This window comes from Canis lupus, chromosome 6 (genome assembly GCF_003254725.2).
Source record: "Canis lupus dingo isolate Sandy chromosome 6, ASM325472v2, whole genome shotgun sequence".
Taxonomy (NCBI): Eukaryota; Metazoa; Chordata; class Mammalia; order Carnivora; family Canidae; genus Canis; species Canis lupus.
The window spans coordinates 953205-976679 of NC_064248.1; the positions used below are offsets into that span (position 1 = coordinate 953205).

The window sequence follows — 23475 nt, forward strand, 5'->3', positions numbered from 1 at the left end:
TTGTTTCTTTCTTTTCAACTTGGCGTTGGACTTGAAACGTATTTATCAACCCTGGTATTATGCTTGATGACACAGCTTTTGGGGTCGGATGAATTAAGTCAGAGTCTGTCTCTGCCACTTATTACCTTGCACAAATTACTTAACCTCTTTTGACTCCGTTTCCTCTTCCATAAAATCAGGATAGGAGTATCTACATAGCAGTCTTGTGAGGATTAAAAAGTATGATGTTTGTAAAGCACTTGGCATGGTGGCTGGGACAGGGCATATTTTAAGTAGTAGCTGTTAAAAATGATACTCTCTCCTTAGCCCTTTGTAGTCTGGTTTCTGCCTTCATCACATCACCTTAGTGAAAGGGCTTTTGCTTTTATCACTACTGATGTCTTTTTTTTTCTTTTTTTTAAGATTTTATTTATTTATTCATGAGAGACACAGAAAGAGAGGCAGACACACAGGCCGAGGAAGGAGAAGCAAGCTCCATGCAGGAAGCCTGATGTGGGACTTGATCCCGGGAATCTGGGATCAGGCCCTGAGCCGAAGGCAAACGCTCAACTGCTGAGCCACCCAGAGGTCCCAACTACTGATGTCTTAATTGTAAAATTGTATGGATACTCTGGTTTTATCTCATTTGATGGGGAGTTGACTAGGGTTGACTCTTATCCAAACCCTTCTCATTTATTGGGAGGCAGTAGTGTGCTTAGTGGTTAATGTGCTGCCTCTGGAGGCTGAGTGGATTTGATTTCAGGTTCATTTACTCCTGTATGACCTTGGTTAAGTTAGCTCACTTCCTTAGGCATTAATTTTCTCGTCTGAAATAGAGATGTCGTAAATAAGGATCGTATACAATATGTGCAAAATTCCTAGAACGGTGTACCTCTTTCATAAAAAGTGGACAGTATAATGTTAGATGTTCTTGTTAAGCATCTGCTCCGTGTCACGCAGTGCCTGACGTAGGGGGAGCGTAGAGACATGGAAATGGGAGGCAATGTGAGCAGGATACATTAGGCTTTCAGTTGGGCTGAAGAAGGTAGTGTCCATGTGGCTGGAGCAACAGCTGCTTGTGAGAAACATTTACCAGGTGGGAACCAAGACTGGTGCCTGTGGGAGAGACTCGGAGATGGCTATGGCTGCCAGTGGTCATGGGGTAGATGGCTATGTCTTATCATGAGGAGGAGCTGATCTGAACGTTGGATAAGTTTTGACCTTGTTGCCCCAAGGTACCTGTGGGTTGGCTAGGTTGAGAGGTTAAGTCGGTGGATATTTGGATCTGGGGTGGGAGACAGATGTAGAAAATTGACAGGAAGCTGTGACTGAGTGTGTCTGCCTAGAGCAGAGGCCCAGCCATGAGTTCCGGCGGGGGGTCGGGGTGTGTGTGGTGGTGAGGTTGGCGGGGGGCAGCAGCTCTAGAAGAAGAATGAGAAGGAAAGGGTGGCCAGGTGAGCAAAAGGAAAGCCTGGAGAATGAGGCCCTGGAGGTGGAAGACGTGACCCTCTGTGTCCAACACTGCAGGGAGGTAAGTTAAGGACTGCAATTCTGACTTTGGCTTTAGCATCTGTGACTTCACTGGAGACCTGGAAGTTTTCCTTTGTCTTCATCACGACTACTTTTTTTTTTTTTTTTTTTTGCCTCTCTGAAGGCCTGTTCTGTCTACACTCAGGAAGAAGGATGGTGGGATCCCTGGGTGGCGCAGCGGTTTGGCGCCTGCCTTTGGCCCAGGGCGCGATCCTGGAGACCCGGGATCGAATCCCACGTCGGGCTCCCGGTGCATGGAGCCTGCTTCTCCCTCGGCCTGTGTCTCTGCCTCTCTCTCTCTCTCTCTCTGTGACTATCATAAATAAATAAAAATTGAAAAAAAATATTAAAAAAAAAAAAAAAAAAAAGGAAGAAGGATGGTAGCTGAGTGCTTGAGATTGCCCAGAGTTTCTTTGATCCCAGCAAGTGCCCTCATCTCTTCTAAGTGTTCGATTATCTGGTATCACATCCATTAATGCTCAGGATATTTGAGAACTGCTACTTTAATTTTTACATTCAAAGTGAGGCCCTCTCCCACATCCAGGTGAGTTCCTGCTATTCTTTTAGCGCAAGAACAGTGTATTTCCTGGGGTGGGCATACAGGACAGGCTCTCCAAACTTCCCCTTTCATTGTCCCTGTGTCCCCCCCCCCCCCCCCCCTAGTCTCTTCCAAACTTTGAAAGGGACATGACTTTATAGGAGAACTTTAAGAAATTTCCCATTTAGCCTTAGGCCGAAAATCTGGTTTAAGATGAATGGTGGTTTTGTTGTTCATGTAAAGTGAACTTTTTGGTTTGGGTCACAGTTAGTGGTTTAGCTGATCTTAAATTCTAGTTATAGATTGTAGTTTTATTTTTTTATTATTATTTTTAAGATTTTATTTATTTATTCATGAGAGACACAGAGAGAGAGAGGCAGAGACACAGGCAGAGGGAGAAGCAGGCTCCATGCAGGGAGCCCCGATGTGGGACTCTATCCTCGGTCTCCAGGATCACGCCCTGGCCTGAAGGCGGCGCTAAACCGCTGGGCCACCCAGGCTGCCCTAGATTGCAGTTTTAAACATGGGCGGGTAGCTCTGTGGTATACTTGGGAGAGAGGGAGACCCTGCGAAAGGGCTCATTATCTGGCACAAGCAGTGTTAGCTTCCTTTCTTTCTAAAAAAAATACTAAACCACGTTACAAAGTTGCATATTTTGGTTGGAATCAGAGTGTCAATTTCCTCACTGTCTCTGGTCCCTTTTATTTGAAGCAGTGGTGTTCACCTGTTTCCTCTCTCTCATCCCTGTTCTTCCATTTGATTTCCCTCTGCTGGACTGTGGTTTTAGAGGTCACCAGAGATCTTGCCAGGTGGAGGATAATGCAAGCTCAGTTTCACCTGAGTACTTTGTAAGTACTCTGAGAGACTCGGAGATCTTTTCTTGCTCCTGATTCACTTCTCAATACCTCCTCTTTCTCGAAGCTTTTCTCTCCTGCCTCGCAAGACTTACCTTACCATCCTGGGCACCTCTGTGGCTCATGGTCACCTCTTCCCCTCTGTGGTCTCCCCCTGGCCTCTCAACATCTGTCCTAATGGAGGAGAACCTCTGTGCACCACTTGCCTTGGGAGCACACAGTACGGGGTTGTCTGGAGGAACCTCACCTAAATATTCTTTGTTATTTTATTCATGGTTTTTCATAGATCCCTCTGAGTACAAATCAGTGCAAGTTAAGCTTTGTCTTTCTTTAGCACCCAGGTATATTGGAGGACCATCCTGTTTCCTGTGTTTGTTTGTTTGTTTTTTTCTAGTTTGGTTTAAGAAAATTGTTATTTCTCCTATTTATCACCTTTATTATTATTATTATTTTTTAAGGATTTTTTTGAGAGAGAGCGAGCGAGCACAAGCAGGAGTGGTGGGGGGGGGAGAGAGAATCTCAGGCAGATTCTGCATGGAGTGCAGAGCCCAACAAGGGGCTCAAGATCCCACGATCCTGAGATCGTGATGTGAGCTAAAACCAAGAGTTGAATGCTCAACCGACTGTGCCACCCAGGCACCCCAATCACCTTTATTAATGAAGAAAGTGAATTAAAACTTAATGAAGTTTTATTTTGGCCGCAAGACCAGATGGATCTATCAAAGATATTCATATTTATACATTTTATTGTAAGAAACTATTACAAAGGGAATGTATACTTATGGAAATTTTTTATTTTTTATTTATTTTTTTAATTTTTATTTATTTATGATAGTCACAGAGAGAGAGCGAGAGAGAGAGGCAGAGACCTAGGCAGAGACCTAGGCAGAGAGAGAAGCAGGCTCCATGCACCGGGAGCCCGATGTGGGATTCAATCCCGGGTCTCCAGGATCGCGCCCTGGGCCAAAGGCAGGCGCCAAACCACTGCGCCACCCAGGGATCCTGGAAATTTTTTAAAAAGGAAAAGAAGATATATGTAATCTCACCAGCTAGAGAAAGCCACCACTGTTTACATTTCGAGGTTATGTTATTTGCCTTTTTTCCTATATGGGTGCTCGTATACCCACATGCTCTAAAGACCCCTGAAGAGCCTCATTCTGTGTGTGTTATTGTAGATCCTGTGTGTTTAATGACAGTAGTGTTTCTTCTGAGGATGTGTCATACTGTAACCATTGCCCTGCTATTGTTGGATATCCAGTTTTTCGTTTTTTTTTCCTTTTTTTAAATTATTTTAAATAGTCCTGAGGTAACTGTCTCAGGTTAAATCTCTGTTTCCAGCAATAAGTTTTTTCTCAGGTGAAGTTTTAGAAGTCAGCTAGCAGAGTAGAAGGGTGCTGGGTTCTAATGCTTCTTGATATGTGTGGCCAAATTCATCTCTAGAAAGTTTTAATAGCCCTTTTTCTCCCCTTTTAAAGTAAGTGGTGTTTTTCCTAATTTGTGGTTTATTTGAGGTAAATTTCTGATAATCTTAGTATTGCCTTTTGCCTACTTAAATTGCCATCTAATGTTTAGTGTTGTCATTGAACTAATCGCAGAGCTCTAGGTACTTTGTCAATAGACTTTAATCACATGCTCGTGAAATTGCTTCTTGGCTCTGCTCTGGGTTTCTTAAATCTCTGGACTTTTCCAGGGGGCAGCGTCACAGCCCTGGTGGTTTCTCTCTTTATCTTTGTGAAAGCCTCTAATTGAAGTTGGGATAAATTTAGGGGAGGGGGCCAGATAGTGTGCTTTCTCTCTACTTTTCCTCTTCTCCTACAGAACTCAATTTAATCTTTAATTAAAAGTAACATTTACTATAGCGAAGATTACAGAAATTTTCTTGCAATTCTTTGCAGAGAAAATGAATTTGTGTAGCTTTTGTTAATTTCACATTTGAAAGTGCTTTTGAATGGTAGGAATTTTAAGTTTGTGAAATATTTTGATTTTTAATTGTTTTATTAAAAAATAAAAAGCTTGAGGTCACAGGTAGTGGCTTAGCAGATCTTAAAATCTGCTAAATTTAAGATCTGCTAAATTTAGATTTAGCAGTCAGCGGCTCAGTCGGTAAAGCATCTGACTCTTGATTTTGGCTCAGTTTATGATCTCAGTCCTGAGATTAAGTCCTGTGTTGGGCTCTGGGCTGGGTGTGGAGGCTGCTTGGGATTCTCTCTCTGCTCCTTCCCTGCTCATGCATGTACACGCACGTTCTCCCTTAAAATAAAAAATAAATAACAAAATAAAAAAGCTTTTACTTTTAAGTGAATACAATTGGCCTCCTTTGGAACTTTCTCTAATTAAAAGAGTTGTGTTGACATTATTTGCCAATTTGTAGGTACCTATGTTTACCTTCTGGTGTGACATGGTTTTAATGACTATTCGTTTTCTCTAGAAGTGAACTTATTTTAGATTTTTCTGCTTTTATAGATGTTTCATAATTGTAGTTCCAGATGTTTATTTTTACATATGATTCAGATTTTGTTTTCTTAATAAACTCTATATAAACATATAGAAGAGGCTCATAACTTTATTATTTTTTTAAGATTTTATTTATTCATGAGAGACAGAGACACAGGCAGAGGGAGAAGCAGGCTCCACGCAAGGAGCCCAATGTGGGACTCGATCTTGGGACTCCAGGATCACACCCTGGGCCGAAGGCAGGCACTAAACCACTGGAGGCTCGTAACTTTAAATAAATTTATGGAACTTTGCTGTTGATGTTTTGCTTCTGAATATTATGACTCTTAGTAATATCATTTCTAGGTTTGGTTTTTTTTTTTTTTTTTTTAGAAAGACACAAGTTTTAGGGTTTTTTTTTTTTTTTTGTATTTTTTTTATTGGAGTTCGATTTGCCAACATATAGTATAACACCCAGTGCTCATCCCATCAAGTGCCCCCCTCAGTGCCCGTCACCCAGTCACCCCATCCCCCCTGTCCACCTCCCCTTCCAAAGGGATCCTCTTGTTCATTCCCAGAGTTAGGAGTCTCTCATGTTCTGTCACCCTCTCTGATATTTCCCACTCATTTTCTCTCCTTTCCCCTTTATTCCATTTCACTATTTTTTATATTCCCCAAATGAATGAGACCATATAATGTTTGTCCTTCTCCGATTGACTTACTTCATTCAGCATAATACCCTCCAGTTCCATCCACATCGAAGCAAATGGTGGGTGTTTGTTGTTTCTTTCTTTCTTATTTTTTTCATTTGTTGTTTCTAATGGCTAATATTCCATTGTGTATATATATATATACCACATCTTCTTTATCCATTCATCTTTTGATGGACACCAAGCGAGGCTCCTTCCACAGTTTGGCTATTGTGGACATTGCTGCTATAAATGTTGGGGTGCAGGTATCTCGGTCTTTCATTGCATCTGTATCTTTGGGGTAAATCCCCAGCAGTACAATTGCTGGGCCATAGGGCAGTTCTATTTTTAACTCTTTGAGGAACCTCCACACAGTTTTCCAGAGTGGCTGCACCAGTTTACATTCCCATCAACAGTGCAAGAGGGTTCCCCTTTCCTCACATCCTCTCCAACATTTGTTGTTTCCAAGAAACAAGTTTTTAAAAGCAGTTTTAGGGTCACAGCAAAATTGAGAGGAAGGTGCAGAGATTTCCTGTAAAACACTGTGTCCCCACACTTTCACAGTCTTCCCTGTTGTCAGCATCCCCTGCCGGAGTGATACATTTGTTAAAGTTGTAAAAATAAAACATACCTTGACACATCACTGTCATTCCGAGTCCACATTAAGGCTCATTTTTGGTGTTGTATATTTTAGGGGTTGGACAATTTTATAATGACATCTACCATTGTAGTATCATACTGAGTATTTCCACTGCCCTAAAAATCTTCTGTGCTGCCCTGTTCATCACTACCTCCCATCCCGCCCCACAACCTCTATTATTTTTACTGGCTCCATTGTTTTGCCTTTTCTAAAACGTCATATACTTGGAATCATATACAGTATGTGGCCTTTTCAGATTGGCTTCTTTCATGTGGTAATATGCATTTAAGCCCCCCCCCTTTCATGGCTCGATAGCTCATTTCCCTTTACTTTTTTATTATTATTAAAGATTTTATTTGTTTGTTTTATTTATTTATTTATTTATTTATTTATAGCAGAGGGAGAAGCAGAGTCCCTGCAGGGAACCCCGATGAGAGACTTGATCCTGGAACCCGGGATCACTCCCTGAGCCAAAGGCAGACATTCAACCGCTGAGCCACCCAGGCGCCCCTAGCTCATTTCTTTTTAGTGGCAAATACTATATTCTGTTGTTAGGATATACCACAATTTATCCATTCATCTACTGGAAGATAGCTAGGTTGTTTCCAAATTGTGGCAATTTTGAATAATACTTCTATATATATCCATGTGCAGATTTTTGTGTGGACATAAGTTTTTTAAGGGCTGGATAGGGGCAGAGGAAGAGAGAATCCCAAGCAGGCTTCATACCCAGGACGGAGCCTGACTTGGGGCTTGACTCAGGACCTTGAGATCATGACCTTAGCCAAAATCAAGAGTTGGATGCTTAACCGACTGAGCCACTCCAGTGCCCTTGGGTGGATATAAGTTTTAAACTCCTTTGGGCAAATACCAAGCAGTGCAGTTGTTGGATCTTACGGTTCGGAGTATGTTTTAGTTTTGTAAGAAATCACCAAACTGTCTTCTGGGGGGCTGTACCAGTTTGCATTTCTCCCAGCAGTGAATGAGAGTTCCTGTTGCTCCACATCCTTCTTGGTATTTGGTATTGTCAGTGTTCTAGGTTTTGGCCATTCTAGCAAATGTAGTGGTATTACATTGTTGTTTTATTATTCTTTTAAGATTTTATTTATTTATTCATGAGAGACACAGAGAGAGAGAGAGGCAGGGACACAGGCAGAGGGAGAAGCAGGTTCCATGCAGGGAGCCTGATGTGGGACTCGATCCTGGGTCCCCAGGACCACGCCCTGGGCTGAAGGCAGGCGCTAAATGGCTGAGCTACCCAGAGACCCCCTACATTGTTGTTTTAATTTGTATTTCCTGTTGACCTATGATGTGGGGTATCTTTTTGTATCCTTATTTGCCATCTGTATATCTTCTTTGTTAAGGTATCTGTTAAGATCTTTGGCCAATTTTTATTTTTTTTGTGGGTTTTTAAAATTAAACGTTTTATTCTGAGATGATGATAGATCACATTCACTTGTAAGGAGCAGTATAGAGAGTTGTGGGAACAATACAGAGGTAACATCTTGCAGAGCTGTAGTACAGTATCATAACAAAGATATTGACAATGGTATTCCTAATGCATTTCAAATTTTCAACCAGATATTTTAGATTTCATGGCATGGTTTTGGATATTAAGGGGAGGAGTACGTTTTCCACTATTAAGGTTAAGGAAAAGAGTTATTGGGCCCAAAGAAGATAGCAGGGCCCCTTCTTTGGCCAATTTTTAAATTGTGTTGTTTTCTTATTGTTTTAAGAGTTCTTTGTATATTTTGGATAACAGTCGTATATCAGATGTGTCTTTTGCAATATTTTCTCCTAGTCTGTGCTTGTTTTCTCATTCTTGTAACAGTGCCTTTCATAGAGCAGAAATTCTTAATTTTAATGGGCCTAGTTTGTTTGAAGTTTTTATTTAAATTCTAATTAACATACAGTGTTATATTAGTTTCAGGTGTACAGCATAGTGATTCATCACTTCCGTACAACACCTGGTGCTCATCACAAGTGCACTCCTTAATCCCCATCACTTATTTCACGTATCCCCTACTCCCTCCTCTCCTCCCCTCTGGTAGCTATCAGCTCCATTTGTTTCTCTCTCTCTCTTTTCCCCCTTTGCTTGTTTTTTTTTTTTTTCCCTTAAATTCCACATATGAGTAAAATCATATGGTATTTATCTTTCTTAGACTGACATTTTGCTAAGTATAACTCTCCCTATTTCCATCATGGTTGCACATGGCAAGATATCATGCTTTTTGATGGCTGAGTAATACTACTCCCTTGTATATATACACCACATCTTTATGCATTCAATCAGTTGATGGCACTTGAGCTGTTTCTGTAATTTGTATATTGTAGATAATGCTGTAAACATCAGGGTGCGTGTACCCCCTTTGAATTAGTATTTTTGTATTCTCTGGTAAATATCTAGTAGTGCAGTTGCTGGGTCATAGGGTAGTTAACTTTTGAAGAATCTCTGTATACTGTTTTTCAGAGTGGCTGTACCAGTTTGCATTCCCACCACCAGTGCAAGAGGGTTCCTTTTTCTCCACATACTTGCTGACATCTGTTTCTTGTGGTGTTAATTTTAGCCATCCTGACAGGTGTGAGATGGTGTTGTCACATCATGGTTTTGATTTGCATTTTCCTGATGATCAGTGGTGTCGAGCATTAATGAAATCCAGTTTATCAGTTCTTTCCTTCATGGATGCTGCCTTTGGTGTTGTATATAAAAAGTCATCACCAGACTCAGGTCATTTAGGTTTGCCTCTGTTATCTTCTAGAAGTTATTTTATAGTTTTGCATTTTACATTCAGGTCTGTGATTCATTTTGAGTTCATTTTTGTGAAGGGTATAAGGTTTGTGTCTAGATTCTTTTTTTTTTTTTTTTTTTGTAAGCCGATACTCAGTTGTTCCAACCCCATCTGTTGAAAAAGATATGTTTTTGCTTCATTGTATTGTCTTTTCTCCTTTGTCAAAGATCAGTTGACTACATTTAGGTGGGTCTGTTTCTTGACTCTCTATTTTGTTCCCTTGATCTAGTTGTCTGTTCTTTGGCCAGTACCACACTGTCTTGATTACTGTAGCTGTATAGTAAGTCTTAAATTCGAGTAGAGTCAGTCCTCCAATTTTGTTCTTTTCTTTTTTTTTTTAAAAAAAAGACCTTATTTGTTTGTGAGAGACACAGAGAGAAGCGGAGACATAGGCAGAAGGCGAAGCAGGCTCCCTGCAGGGAGCCTGATATGGGACTCGATCCTGGACTCTGGGGTCACGCCCTGAGCCAAAGGCAGACGCTCAACCGCTGAGCCATCCAGTCGTCCCTGTTCTTTTCTTTCAATATTGTTTATTCTGGCTCTTTTACCTTTCCTTTCCTTTCCTTTTTTTTTTTTTCCCTTCTTTTACCTTTCCATAGAAACTTTAGAGAAGTTTGTTGATATCCACAAAATAACTTGCTGTGATATTTGATTGGGATTATGTTGAAAGTATAAAGTCAAGTTGGGAAGAACTGACACCTTGACATATTGAGTTTTTCTAGATTCCACAGATATGGAATAATATCTCCATTTATTTGGTTCTTTGGTTTTATTTATGAGAATTTTGTAGTTTTCCTCATAGATCTTATATATATTTGCTGGTTTTACACCTATTTAATTTTGGAGGATGCTAATATAAATGGTGTTGTATTTACAATTTCAAATTCAATTTGTTCATGCTGATACATATAGGAATCCAATTGATTACTGTATATTAGCCTTGTATCCTGCAATGTTGTTACAATCACTTTCTAGATTATTTTTTGTTTATGTTTTAAGTCTGGATTTATTTGATTCATTTAATGAACTTGCACGTTTTAAAATCACCTATTTTGTATCTGGATATTGATTATGCAGAGACCAAACATTGTTTGCATCTGCTGTTGAGAGACTTGCAGCTTGGTTGGGATGATAAATGTGTACATACACAACTGCAGTCTCTGTGTGAGAAATTTGCAGAATATAGTGGGGGCATATAAATGAAAGTTGTCACTTCTCCCTGAGGGACTGGGTGTAGGGAAGGGCCAGGAAGGGCCTTCCATAGAGGAGGTATCCCTTGAGTCTTGGAAGAGCAGAGTGTGAAGTAGTGGGATGTGGTTTGTGAAGGTCAGGAGGACCAGCAGACTGAAAGGCTTGAAGCTATAATACTGTCTGATGTGTTTTGGGAATTGCAGGCAGTTAGACCATTGAGAAGTAGACAAGACCTAGTTCATGGTGGCCTGCCATTCTCAGTTGCTCAGACTTCATTCCTTGTCTTCATCTAGTCTATCTAGACTTAACTAGTCTAGTAACATGACTAGATTTACATTAGGAAAAATCACTCTCACAGTATATAGAGGATGGATTATTTGACTGGTAGCAGGCAGATCCAGTTGAAACTCTTAGTGATAGTTACAAGAAAAAGATGAAGGCCTAAACTAAGGGTAGTAGCCAAGGAATACGGAAAGGAAAAAGAAGTAAGAGATATTACAGAAATAGGATCTTTAGCATTTAGTGATTGCTTGGATATGGTGGGGAAGGCACAAGTAGTCTAGGATGTTTTTCTGAGTTCTGCATTGAGATGGGGAATACAGGAGGAAGAGTCATATTGGCAGGAAAACAGATGAGTTCAGTTTTGGTCATGTTGAAGGTGTGGGTATAGAGGTACTCACTGGGTTCTTGGATATTAGAGGTCTTAGGGTTATGGAGAGCCGAAACATCTTCACATGAAGATGGAGGAAAGTGGGTGGATCTGAGATATATTTCGGAAAGAAAATTCAAGATTAGCAAATGGATTAGATTGGTGGTAGTGGTGAGGGCACAAACATAATTTGAATAAGGAAGGACTATGTTGAGGGCAACTAATATTCTGAAATGCTTACATTAGAAAAGAAGAATAAAACTTTTTTTATTTTTTTATTTTTATTTTTTTTTAATTTTTTTTAGAATAAAAATTTTGAGATAAGATTCTAACTAAAGAAGTTGGAGAAATTGAACTGAGTAAATCTAGAGAAAGCAGAGGGAGAAACATAATAAAAAAATACATGTAGAAATGTCTGAACTAGAAAACACATTATTTAGATGCTTTTAACAAAACCACATGCTGGTCTTTTGAAAACATTAGTGTAATACAGCTGTGGGAAGATTGGTTAAAAAGAGGAGAAGACAGGGATCCCTGAGTGGCTCAAGAGGCTTAGCGCCTGCCTTCAGCCCAGGGCGTGATTCTGGAGACCCGGGATTGAGTCCCACTTCGAGCTTCCTGCATGGAGCCTGCTTCTCCCTCTGCCTGTGTCTCTGCCTCTCTCTCTGTCTCTCTCTCTCTGTCTCTCATGAATAAATAAATAAAATTTTAAAAAAAGACAAACACAGAAAAACATTTGTAGTGCAAAAAACAAAACTACAAGTAAATTAAAAATTGAACAAATCACAAAATGATACTGTGCCTAGAAATACTAAAAACCAGTATCAAATGGGTAATTTCCTAGAGTAACACATCTTAGCAAAACCAACTCAGTAGAAACAGAAAACATAGACCAACCGTCATTAAAACCATGAGGAATTAGTCAAGGTAACTCACCCAGATACAAAACCAAAGAAAAACTTGAACCCAGATGTTTTTTTGGTCAAGATCTGTCAAGCTTCTAAGAAATAAAAGCTAATATACATGTACTAGAAAATGCGTGTCTGGACAAATTCAATTAATTTTATGATACTCAGATGACTTAATCCTGCTAGTCAAGGAGAGTATGATTGCGGCTGATCATTTTCTTATCTCACTTATGAATATCTATTCATAAGTCCAGTTAAAAAGTCCGGATAAAGTTTGGCAAACCTGTGTCAGTAATATAGTTTTAAAAAATTATGATCAAAAAAAAAATTATGATCATGTTAAGTTTATCCGAGGAATGCAAATATGAGTCAGCAGGAGAAAATCAGCATAGTTCATGTCAACAGATTAAAGAGAAAAAATTGATTAAGAAGTTGTAGATAAAGCAGTCATTAAAATGTAACACTTGTTTATAATGAAAGTCTCCCTGCAAACTTGAAATGGAAGAGTACTTCCTTAACCTGGTGAGGGGTTTCTTTCAGAAACCTTTAACATTAAAAAAAAGGGGAGGGGCACCTGGGTGGCTCAGTGGTTTGGCGTCTGCCTTTGGCTCAGGTCATGATCTCCAGGGTGCTGGGATTGAGTCCCACATCAGGTTCCCGGCAGGGAGCCTGCTTCTCTCTCCCTCTGCCTGTGTCTCTGCCTCTCTGTGTGTGTATCTCTGATGAATAAATAAAATCTTTAAAAAAAAAAAAAAGAAACCTTTAACATATACTGTATTTAATCAGTGAAGCATTTAGAAGCGTTTTCTATAAAGGTAGGAATCTACTATTGCCACTTTTATTCATCATTTCACTGAAGATTCTAGTCAAAGTCATAAGAAAAAGAAATGAAATTGGGGCTGGAAAGGAAGAAACACTTCCTAGCTTGCAGTGTGACTGTCTACACTAAATCAAGAGAAGCTACAAATAGCCTAATTAGAATTTAAAAGATTTCAGCAGTAAGCCTGTTGCTTTTGTATACATACATTAACAATAGTAAATGTAATTTTTAGGAGATACTATTAATGATAGCTGCATAAATCATGTCTTTGAGTATGTCTTTGAGTCAATCTAGTAAGAGGCATAGGAGGAAGTTTTAAAAAATTATCAAAAAAGGGATCCCTGGGTGGCGCAGCGGTTTGGCGCCTGCCTTTGGCCCAGGGCGCGATCCTGGAGACCCGGGATTGAATCCCACATCAGGCTCCCGGTGCATGGAGCCTGCTTCTCCCTCTGCCTATGTCTCTGCCTCTCTTTCTCTCTCTTTCTGTGACTATCATAAATAAAAAAAATAAAAAATAAAAAAAAAATAAAAAATTATCAAAAAAGAAAAGTGGACCAAAATAAGTGGAGAGAGATACCCTGTTCATAGATTAGGGAACTTAGTGTTGTAAAGATGTCATTTCTTCCCCAATTGATAGTCTGTTTGGTGCAATTCCAATTTAAATCTCAACAGGATTTTTTCTGGGAACTTTACAGTTAGAACCTAAAATTCATTTGGCAGGGTAAAGGGCCAAGAATAGCTAAAGCAATTTTGGATAAAAGTACAATGGTAGACTTCTTGTATTAGATAGCAGGGTTTCAGACAGCATAGTACTAGGTGGGGAGATGCAGATATCGTGATGGAACACAAGAAAAAGCCTAGAAATAAACCCACATTTATGTGGGAGCTTGGTGTATATGAGAGAGAGCATTATAAATCCATGGGAAATCCATGTTCAATACAAAACCATGTTCAGTAGTATTGGACAATTAGCTGCCTGTCTAGAAAAAGACTAAACCAGAAACCTACTAGATTCTGGAATCCCAAATTAATTCCAAATAGATAAGAGACTAAAAGTCAAACTATAAGACTTGTAGAGGAAAATAATGAAAATAAGTCTTTTTGACATCTAAAGATACCAAAGGGATTCTTAAATAATATATACATGCACATAATCATTAAAATGAAAAGGGTGATAAATTTAAATACATTAAAATCAAGAACTTACAGCTGTCGAGGAAATGCAAATCAAACCACAGTGAGGTACCACCTCACACCCATTAGGATGACTCTAATGAGAAAGGTGAGTGTGGGTGAGGTGGTAGAAAAATTGAAACGCTCATTATATAGCTGGCAAGAATGCAAAGGAGGGCAGTTGCTTTGGGAAATAGCCTGGCAGGTCCTCAAAAGGTTAAACATGTGGTTACTGTAAGATCCAGCAGTGCCACTCTTAGGATATATATAACAGATGCAGCCAAGAGAAATGGAAAATTATGTTCATACAAGATGTTATACATGCATGTGCGTAGCAACATTATTTATAATAGATGAAAAGTGGAAACAAATGTTTATCAACTAATGAATGGATAAGCAAAAATGTATGTATAAGACATTTCATACAATGGAATATTTTTGGCAACAAAAAGGAATGAAGTACCACTATGTGCTACAACATGAATTAACCTTGAAAACATGCTAAGTGGAAGAAGTCAGTCACCAAAGGCCATGTATTATGATTCCGTTCATTTGACAGGTTTGGAATAGGCAAATTTGTAGAGACAAGGTATATGAGCAGTTGCCTTCGTGCTGGAGAGAATAGGGGGGTATTGCTAGAGAGTATGGGGTTTCTTTACGAGATAAAATGTTTGAAAATTGATTATAGTGACGGTTGCCGAATTCTATGAATTGTACATGTTGAATGGATGAATTGTGTGGTATGTGATTATATATCAGTAAAGCTGTTTTAAAAAATCAAGAGCCTTTTGTATGGAGAAAGATACCATAAACTATATAAAAGGAAATCCACCAACTTGAAGTAGTTACATGTATAAAACTGGAAAAGCCTTAGTATCCTAAATATAAAAAGAACTCCTGAACGTTAATAAGACATAGACAAGCATCTTAACTAGTAAGTGGCCAAAGATTCAGGCGGTTTACTTAGGAAGAACCTAAATGGCTGATAAAGAAACTCAGTTTGAGGGAGATGCAATTTAAAATAATATAACATTTCACATCGATCTTGTTGGTCCAAATCAATAATATTTGCTTTAGATTATCAAGTGTTGGTATGAATGTTGGGAAATGGAGCAAGCCTTTTCATTGCTGGTAGGACTTCCTTGGAGAGCTGCCTGACATGACCAGGTTAGGTTGCCGATGGGCCCACCCTGTGACCTAGAGCCACTCTTGTGCCTGCTGCAGGGCCTTGGTGAGGAAACTGGGAAGAACCTTGCTGGGCTCCTCCGTCCAGGAAAACAGTTGTATACTATATAGCAGGAGTTCAGTAGATTGATCTACATAGATCAGAGATAAAACTCAGAAACAGAATGTTGAGTGAAAGTAGCACAAGGATATACTCAATATATCATTTTCTACAAGTTTCCATATGCAATACCAGTAACTGTATCTGGATATATAGAGAGAGAGCTGTCTGTGGTAAACACAAAACATGCATGGATGTTGCTCTGGGAAGAATACAAAGGATATTATTTTCCATTTCACAGGACCGTTGTAAGGATGAAGGAATACACAGCCTGGCTTATTGCAAGTGGTTGCTATTAGTTCTTAGAGGGTGTTGATGAACCTTTTCCCTCTTAAATTTAAAAGTTGTTACAGGGACACCCGGGGGGCTCAGCGGTTGAGCGTCTGCCTTTGGCTCTGTGTGATCCTGGGGTCCTGGGATCGAGTCCGGCATCAGGCTCCCTGCATGGAGCCTGCTTCTCCCTCTACCTGTGTCTCTGCCTCTCGCTCTGTGTCTCTCAGGAATAAATAAATAAAACCTTTGAAAAAAAATTGTTACAGATATTTTTTAGTTGCTTTTTTTTCTTTAGTGTTATAATCTGTTCATACATATAATTGCTCATATGTGTCAGCTCCTGTTCTAGGGGCCGGGGACCAGAGCTATAGCAGTGAAGAAGATTGGAAAAATTTCTGCTGTCATAGAGCTCAGAAACCAGGGATGAGAAACAGCAAGCAAGTAGAAAATTGGTTGTATTCTTTACTGGCACTAACCAGTATGAAAGAATTAAAGCAGAGTGCTGAGAGGTGGGGGCTGAGGGTAGTCAGGGAAGGCCTCTCTGAGGAGTTGACTGTTGAGTGGAAACCTGCATTTTAAGAAGAGCCAGCACATGGAAATTTTGGGGCAATGCCTTTATGTAGAACATGTCCAAAAATCCTAAAAGGAATAAAATACTTAGGAATACATTTGGCAAAAAAAGCGTAAACATATGTTTTGAAAGCTACAAAACTGGTTGGAATAAATTAGAGAAAATCTGAAAAAATGGGAAGGTTCTCAGACTGGAAGACAGTATTGTTAAGAAGGCAGTATTCCTCAAACTGATCTATAGATTCAGTACAGTCCCCGTGCAAGTCCCAGCTGACTTCCTTGCAGACCATGACAAGTTGGTCCTAGAAAATAGCAAGGCTAGTGTGGCCAGAGCCCAGTGAGGGAGAACGGGAAGTTGCTGGACATGTAGTCGTTGAGGTGGTGGGGCTTCTGGGTCCTGAAACCCTGTGGGCCATGATGGAGCTGTCCCTAGTCTTATCCTAGGTACTACCTAGGTACTACAGGAAGCCTGCGGTGGGCTTTAAGCAGGGGAATGGTACAATTAAGCGTTTATTATGTGTCTTTCTGTGCCAATTGCTGGGATGGGTGTGAGGGCAGCAGTGAACAGGACAGAACCCTTCAGTGGTAGGAAATGAGAACACCCTCGCTTTCCTTCTGTACGTGTTAGCATGCATTTGTGTCCTATGACGGACCTACCTCAGCATCATCTTAAGCGGAAATAGCATGTGCTATTACAATAGTCTTTATGGAAACAGCAAGTGTTCATTGTAGAATAATTAGAAGATTTAAATGGAAAGAGGGAAATGCATAGCTTTTAAGATCTTACCACTTTGGCATAGTGACAGTTCACATTTTGTGTTTTTTCCTTTGTCTTTGGAGTAGATTTAAACGTTTCTCAAGTTCAGTGGTGAGTGACCTCATCACCCCCCAGCGCCATTAAAGGAAACAACAGTAGGGATCGTAGGGTTTCTGTGGGGAAGTCAATCCGTAAGTCTAATGATTAATCCCTTTCAGGTGGAGCTGATCAGAATAATGTTCAGCATCAACCCCCTGGAGAACCTGAAGCTGTACATCAGCAGCCGGCCTCCCCTCGTGGTCTTTATGATCAGTGTCAGCGCCATGGCAATAGCTTTCCTGACCTTGGGCTACTTCTTCAAAATCAAGGAGATCAAGTCACCGGAAATGGCAGAGGTATGTATGTTCTCCGTTCTCTCAAGCTGGCCAGACCTTGACAGTCGGAGAATACCTTTGGGCGCTCCACACACCTTTCTTTCTAACCTAGTGAAAAAGCAAGCATTTTTTTCAGAATCTTTTGTCTTCCATCTCCCTGTGACTCTCTTTGTTAGTATCTGGTCAGACAGCAATGCTGCCAGTTTCAGACTTTCAGTAATGAAATAATGTATTTTGGAAAGTATATTTGTAAATTGTGTTAAGAACGTAGAGAACCAACATATTTGCTATTATTAAACTAATAAATTATAAACTTATTATTAAAGTCTTAAGTTAGCTAATTGCTATTTTTAAAAACTGTAGACATTTGTTTTTTTGAAGCCATATGTCTTCATGGAGTTTTTTTGCTTTTTTTTTTTCTTCATGGAGTTTTATTAGCTGTACCAATATGATAGTTTTATCATTGCCTGAGAAGGAATACTAAAGAAATAGAAAGCTCAATCTTATTTCTACATATATTTGTCTTTTTTTATTAAGCTGAACTTAAGTTACCTACAACCTTGCTTTCTAGATTTTACATTGTGGTTAATTTAAGTAAATTATTAGGGTATTGCTAATGTAGGGAATGATAATGTACCTATTAATAATAGGTAATAACATTAAAAATGTACCTATTAATAAATGTATTTTACATGTTAGAAATTATGCTGAATTAATGATATGGTAAAGTTACTGGTGGGCAAGGTTTCTTTTAGGACAAATGAGTTCCTGCCTTAGATTCCTGGAGTGCCTTCTCTTATTCTTTTTCTTCTTGGTTGTGTGCCTCGGTGGGAGTGGGAATGGGGGTGGAGATTGAGATCACACTGTTCCTGCACTGTGTGTGCCTTGTGCCTGAGGGGAGGGTCCTACTCAGTGTCAGGGGGATCAGGGCTTTCTCTGTGGTATTCTGAATCCTAGAATACCTTGGCAGGAGGGACCACCTTCACGAGTGAACTCTCTCACACAGTTTAGGTAATGAGCTTTAGCTATTTCTGCCATGAAACCCTTTTAAAGAGTTTCTAACCAAGAAACATACTGGCTGGCTCAGTTCTCCCTCTTTTCTGACTCTGCCTGAATCTTTAAAGGCTGTGCAAATAGGCTGCTGCACCCACATTAGGACTGGAAATGAATATTCTAGTCACAACCAGGGCTCTGCAGCATCCTGGCATTGCTTTCCCTTAGAGCCCAAGGCCATGTTGAACACTTGGCCAAGGCAAGTGATTAAGAAGTAACTTGGATAATTAGTACTTAATAGTCAAAATGCGGCCTTGACATTGGCTTCAGCTGACTGTCCAGAATGGACTAGAGGTCGCCAGGAAAGCAGCACCAAGCTGCTCCAGAACTCTAGTTATGATTAACTTAGTGATTTTATTTTCAAACAAGGATCTTAGGAATTTGGGAAAAGCTTGAGACTGTGAATCAAGAAACTTAATCCTGCTTCTGCTTTCAACTGTGGAATTAGGGGATCCATAAAGTTGCTCTGGGCCTCAGTTCTCTCATGTCTGGAATCTGAAGGGATCCGAGACTAGAATGTTCATTTCCAAACCTAATGTTTTTGAGTAGTCTAAGTTTGTGGGATTGGGGAGAACCATAATTTGGTATATCTAGTTGCAGTCTTACTAAATGCCATACACACCGATGCTTTATTTTTTTTAATCTTTTTATTTTTTTTTTTTTTAAGATTTTATTTATTTATTCATGAGAGACACAGAGAGAGAGGCAGAGACACAGGCAGAGGGAGAAGCAGGCTCCACGCAGGGAGCCCGCTTCTCCCTCTGCCTGTGTCTCTGCCTCTCTCTCTCTCTCTCTCTCTGAATAAAATAAATAAATCTTTTAAAAAAAGAAAAAAGGTAGACTCTCTTGACTACTTGAGGGTTGCTCAGATAGCTGTTTTTTTTTTTTTTTTTTTTAATGTAGCAAGGAAAGGGTTTTTTCAAGAGGTAGCCTGATAAGGGGATGGGAGATTGAGCCTCAGATCCATCTCCCTGAAGGAAGGCCAGGGATACCTCGTAGCATTTTTAGTCAAGGCTGGTGTAAAGTAATTGGGAATGTGACTTGGTTTGTCTTCACATTTGGCAACTTTTTGGAGATGAATGTTGCATGGAGAAAGAAGTTAATGTGACAGCCTAGGCTAGTTTGTGGTTGCCATTTCAGCCTGACTCCATCTCTGTGTTTCTGTGAAAATTAAAATAGAACTAGGTGGGTACTTTACTATGTTGCTTTCAGGTTAATCATGACATTATCAGCCTTATGTGTTTTTAATATTGCTTATGATTTAAACCATCAAGACAGATATTAAGATATGCCTGAAAACATCTTTTCTCGTCCTTTTTGAAACTTTTCCTAAGGTGGTTATGTTCCAAAGTCCATGACAAGGGGGAAAATGGACCACGTGAACATTGGTATTGACTGCACTTTTAAATTATACTGAGAGAAAGTAAGATGTATAGAACTGACCTTTTGAGGAATTATTTTAAGGCAGCCTTATTTATTTATCTGTTTTTAGTTTTATTTATTTAATCTCGGCACCCAGCGTGGGGCTCAAACTCAGGACCCCCACCGAGATCAAGAGTCACATGCTTTTCCGACTGAGCCAGCTGGGTGCTCCAACGCAGCCTTATTTAAAAAAACGAACATGGGGTGCCTGGCTGGTTCAGTCGGTGAAGTGGGCAACTTGATCTTAGGGTTGTGAGTTTGAGTGGCATTTCACATTGTGCTCAAAATGTTTTAAAAAATAAAAATAATCATAACTGCTTAGTGAGTTTGGATTAATGCTTTTAATGTTTTACTACTTTGAGTCAAGCTTTGTTTTTAAGTTTGGTTCTCAAGCTAGATCATTTTCTGTAAGTATAATATGCTATTTTGGGTTTGTTTTTTTTTACACATTTTCTTGAATAAGTAGGTTTAATCTCCTACTTTATTTAATATCTCATACTAGTGAATAGTTCACATTTTAGATTGTGAATATGCGAGTGGTTTGGAAAACCAGCACTATTATACCAATGCAGGAAGATGCTGATGGCTAATTGTCATTGTTATTTTCAGTGATTAACTCTGTGGCCCTGTGACGCTACCCAGAGGTCATGGCTGTAGGGTGCGGTGGCAGCGCTTTTAGACTGCTCACACTCATTTCCTTCTGTTTCATTATACTGCAGGATTGGAATACATTTCTGCTGCGGTTTAACGATTTGGACTTGTGTGTATCAGAGAACGAAACATTGAAGCACCTCACAAATGACACCACAACTCCGGAGAGCACAGTGACCAGCGGGCAGGCCAGAGTGTCCACCCAGTCCCCGCAGGCCCTGGAGGACTCAGGCCCAGTGAACATCTCAGTTGCGATCACCCTAACCTTGGACCCACTGAAACCCTTTGGAGGGTACTCTCGCAACGTCACTCATCTGTACTCGACCATTTTAGGGCATCAGATTGGACTTTCAGGTATGTGAGTAGAGCCATTTTCCTTTCAGATTTTCTTTGGCAGCAACTCTTTTGAAAGCAGAGTATTAGTAGTATGTGGTTTTCACTCATCAGATTATTTTTACTTTTACATACTCCCTTTTTGTTGAGTTTGAACTACATAAAGTTAAGAAGGAACGTTCTGTGTCTACCACATCTTCACGTAGAGTGCTTTGTATATAGTAAGTTCTCAGTAAAAGCAACTAAAAAGAGACTTTAAGGCCTAGCTCTGGTTTTAATATTTACAAACACAAATTTTTTATTCTGGTTTTCATCTTGGAGTTTTCAATACATACTACAAATATTGTTACTGTTCTACAGAGTTTTGAATGCCCACATTAGCTCAGCAGTGTGCTAGCTGCTGCGAAGAACTATAAAGAAAGCCTAAGATCTGTCCAATTAGAATTTTAAGATTATGAAAGAGAAAAGGATAATGTGAGTTAATTTATCAAACACAATAGTTCCTGGTACAAAGGAAATTCTACATTAAGTGCTTGTTAATTGAGTAATGTTAAAAATAAATATCTAAACATTGAATACTGCCCTTTGACCGGTAGTGCCCTCTGACCATGACAGACTGTCAGTGATTCAAGAGAATGCTGAGAAAGTAGTGGAAGCTGCAGTAATTAGGAAAGGCTTCATATGGAGCCTTGGACCTTGAAGAATAATTTCTGGTCCTTTGTTACCAAAAGCCTCTTAAAGTCCGTAGAGGAACTTAGGAGTGCCTGGCAGTGTCCTGCTGGCTTTTACAGGTGAGATTTGCTCCCACAGGAAAGAGGCAAGGGTGACTTCTGGGTAGCAGATGGACCTTTTCCTTCTGCTGTGGTGTTAGAGCATCTTGGTTTTTGTTGAAGCTTCTTCATCCCTCGCCAGTTCCCTGACCTGAAAAGTCTTGTTAGACCCTCTGATCCTCGAGTCTGCCCCTATCTGAAAGGGGAACAGTAATGCTTCTTTGGTCATGTTTGTGGGATAGTGGTACGTTTTACGTGAAATGATACATATAAGAAACAATTTGAAAATGGCACGAGTGCTGTCCAAGTGCTAAAACAGCAATGATAATAACTCACCCAGCCCCCAGCTTTCCGCCTTGGGCACTGTGGGTCCTTGTTGCCCTGCGTCTCCAGGTCCAGACTAACAGCGGACCCCATCCATTTGCCACACTATGGCTCTCCCAGGTGAGCAGGCCTCAGAGTCCCACTCAGAACTCCTGTTCCTGAAATCCCACAAAGGCAAACATCTCACTTTGGGCTGATAGGGGGTCCTGGGTGGGTTTGATTCCAGGATTCATTGAAATCCTGGGTATAATAAATATATGAGTTCTTACCTTTTTTTACCCCTTCCCCCACATTTCTCTTTCATAGGCAGAGAAGCCCATGAGGAGATAAACATTACCTTTACCCTGCCTACAGCTTGGAGCTCAGATGACTGTGCGCTTCATGGCCACTGTGAGCAGGTGGTGTTCACTGCCTGCATGACCCTCACAGCCAACCCTGGGGTGTTCCCTGTCACTGTGTAAGTGTTTTCCTTAGCCTAGCGGGTGCATGTCAGAAGCTCCATTTACCATGACTATGACTGGGGTGCTTCAGCAGGTTCTCAGGATGGCTTGCAGTAAAGTACTTTGTAGAATTCTCATAGCCAGACCTGTCTATGGATTACTTAAGTTGAATTTAGAACCTTAAAGGTAGAGCTTCACATGTAAGTCCCGGAGGGTACTAATTCTGTAATGATAATTACCCTGGGGGGCACCTTTGTGGCTCAGTTCGTTGAACATCCAACTCTTGATTTCAGCTCAGGTCTTGATCTCAGGGTTGTGAGATGAAGCCCCACGTAGGGCTCTGCACTGGGCGTGGAGTCTGCTTGAGATTTTCCCTCTCTCTCTGCCCCTGCCCCTTCCCATATGTACATGCGTGGGCTCTGTCTCTCTCTCTCTCTTTTTTTTTTTTAGATTTTATTTATTCATGAGAGACACACAGAGAGAGGCAGAGACATAGGACACAGGCAGAGGGATAAGCAGGCTCCACGCAGGGAGCCCGACACGGGACTTGATCCCGGGTCCCCAGGACCACGCCCTGAGCCGAAGGCAGCGCTAAACTGCTGAGCCACCCAGGCTGCCCTGTCACTCTCTCAAAAAAAAAACAAAACAAAAAAAGAGTCTGTGATTTATCTGTTCTAGACACTTAGAGATTTGTAGGACAAGATCAGATAAGGTAAATATTGTTTGCTGTTGGTTATAATATCTGATGGAGAAGTTTGTTTTTAAAACTTCCAGTTGTGACTAAGAATTTAGATAATTTATAAAAATGGGCTTAAAAGGAATTCTCTCTTTGGCTACATCATAGGCAAGGGAACCATGGGTGTGGATGCCTATTTCTTATTCTGTTAACTTATTTATTACATTAAAGAAAAAAAAAATCTGACCTAAAACTATAATGGTGTTCATCTCAAGGAAATGTAGGTCTCTGATTTCTCTTTTCCTCACCTGTGGCTGTGCTCAGTGTTGCGCCAGGGTTGTGGAGGAGACCCAG

At 40.2% G+C, this 23475-nt stretch overlaps 1 protein-coding gene across 1 annotated transcript in view; it reads left to right on the forward strand.

Annotated features, from left to right (window-relative positions):
• TMEM248 (transmembrane protein 248) overlaps positions 1-23475 on the forward strand; it is a 33729-nt gene that overhangs the window by 5052 nt on the left and 5202 nt on the right. Inside the window, exons 2-4 of the mRNA XM_025425734.3 lie at positions 17297-17473; positions 20647-20932; positions 22312-22462. Coding sequence (XP_025281519.1) covers positions 17315-17473; positions 20647-20932; positions 22312-22462 — 596 coding nt within the window. The 5' untranslated portion in view covers positions 17297-17314. The remainder of the gene's footprint in view (positions 1-17296; positions 17474-20646; positions 20933-22311; positions 22463-23475) is intronic.